General features: G+C 30.9%; 1 protein-coding gene across 1 annotated transcript in view; it reads left to right on the plus strand.

The window, feature by feature from the left end:
* Positions 1 to 2,347, plus strand: part of DYNC2H1 (dynein, cytoplasmic 2, heavy chain 1) — a 522,114-nt gene that overhangs the window by 324,748 nt on the left and 195,019 nt on the right. The window contains exon 60 of the mRNA XM_012659112.1: positions 1,124 to 1,329. Coding sequence (XP_012514566.1) covers positions 1,124 to 1,329 — 206 coding nt within the window. The remainder of the gene's footprint in view (positions 1 to 1,123; positions 1,330 to 2,347) is intronic.

Genomic DNA, 2,347 nt, shown 5'->3' on the forward strand with positions numbered 1-2,347 from the left:
TTTTTTTATAAAAATTCTGTAAAATATTTCATATAATGGCTGATTCTTCTATTTTATAAGTTGAAAGGTACACTAATATGTCTATATTCCTTAGTGACTGACTTATCGATGACTGGCATATCCATTGCTCATGTATCATTTAGTGAGTGTCAAGGCAGAACTAGGAAATTGAGTCCTGGCAAAGTCCTTTGCTATTTAGCCACTGTTAACAATAATATATAGGCAGAAAACAAATTTAATTATTCCTCCACTACGTAAGTGCCCTTAGCAACTGCAGGAGGCAACCTAAATCACTTATGTCCCAAGGCATGTAGTAATACTGCCATCAATTTTTGTGATTATCTCTAAATGTTATAGTAATGCAATAGAACTAAACTCGTAATGCTAGCAACAAAGTTAACTAGGTAGTTTTAGTTATGTGTTTCCTGTATTTACTGCAGATCTGAGATTTAATTATTGCATTGCACATTACCAATGAATTGTTATGAGGACGTGTCTGTTGCAAAATGAAATAATATCTTACAGAAGAAGCTCCATTGTGTTTTTTTAATACTACATTTCTGTTACAATAGAAAATGGATAGTTGACTGTGTAAATAATCATGTTTCCAAGACTATAATGTATGAAGGTGTTTTGTATAGTTTCCCTATTAATCAGATTATTTTATGAACTGAGTGTTTTCATCAAACATTGTATAAAATGATGTTTGCATAGGTTCTTTTAAGGCATTTTCAATTTAATTAGCTGGTATAATATGGTAGATAAGAGGACGGCTCTGGATTCAGAGCACCTCATTTCCAATTCAGCTCTGTGGGATTGTGTAACTTTCTCATTTTAGTGACCCAACCTCCCTATGCCTTAATTTCTCCATGTGTGTAATTCTATAATATTAATACTTCTGTGTTTGCTATGAGGATTGAGTTTATACATGTAAAATAATTTGGAAAATTTCACTTGATTAAATAATCTCAATAAATATTAGTTTTTGCTATTAATGATCATTTAAAGAAATGATTTAGTTGTATTAAGTATATGTTGCTATATCCTGAAAAGATGACTGGAGCCAGGAATTTAGTTAAGATTTTAGAAATGAAATTAATAAAGGTTTTTTTTTTAATTATAGGTACCAAAGATGTACAGTGGGAATTTGTGCATGGTTTACTTGAAAATGCTATTTATGGAGGACGTATAGATAACTATTTTGACCTTAGAGTTCTTCAATCATACCTGAAACAATTTTTTAATTCTTCAGTAACTGATGTATTAAAGCAAAGGAACAAAAACATTTTTCCATATTCCATATCTCTACCAAAATCCTGCAGCATTTTGGTAAGTAAAATTAGTCATTTTCAATCAATTACTGGATAGATACTCAAATCATTTCTTACATTGTTAAATATGTTATTTCTTTTCTAATGCACAAGTAATTATTTTCAGTTTATAATATTATTTTTATTCCCAATATGTGGCCTGATTCTCCAAACTCTAGTCAAGTGTCCTATAAACTTTTGGGTACTTACTGAAGATTGATTGATCATAATGATAATAGACTAGCATGTAGGCAAATCTTGGAGGGAGTAGCCAAGAAAAATTCAAAGACCGTAGGACTGCAGTAAAGAGCTGGAATGGGAGAATATGCTGCTTCCTAGTGGGCACGAGTGTACTCTAATATACTGGAGAATATGAAAGAAGTCAAATATTATTTAACAAGTATCTGTCTTCAGTTTCTGGCTTGTAAATTGAAAGCAGGTCTAAATATATAAAAGGGATTTACTTTATCTGTCTTTCCCAGCAATGTTTTTGTTTATGTGTATTTATTTTAGCTAGCTGTAGCTTTTTGCCTTGAGTCATCGCATAAAAGCCTTCTAGAATGCAGTCATCCTTTCCAGAGCATAGTATTAAATATAGCCCAAAGATTTCAATTTTAGTTTATTTTGCCATAAACCTATATTTGTATAAATGCCCAAATAATGTTTTTATTACAGAGTATTATAATTATACATTTCTTTACCAATTACAAAGATATATATCTGTTCAATTTTGTAATTCTCTGTGCTATTTTAAGTATCTCATCTGTTTTGTTTTTTTAGTATCTTTCATTTACTCAGTCATTCAATAATACGCATTGAGCATCTGTTCAATGTTAGCCCTGGTCCAGGCACTGTTGATTCAGGGAAGCATCTATGGAGTTTACCTTCTAGTAGGAGAACCGTAGAGTGAATGAGCAAACAGTATATCACGTATTTATCATATATTTATTTTAGATAGTATACCACAACAAGTTTTTTTGCCTCTGAAGCTTAAATTGAAAAAATTCATACAGAAATACATGTACATCATAAATGTA

Source organism: Propithecus coquereli, unplaced genomic scaffold, assembly GCF_000956105.1.
Source record: "Propithecus coquereli isolate 6110/MARCELLA unplaced genomic scaffold, Pcoq_1.0 Scaffold6, whole genome shotgun sequence".
NCBI classification, from domain to species: domain Eukaryota; kingdom Metazoa; phylum Chordata; class Mammalia; order Primates; family Indriidae; genus Propithecus; species Propithecus coquereli.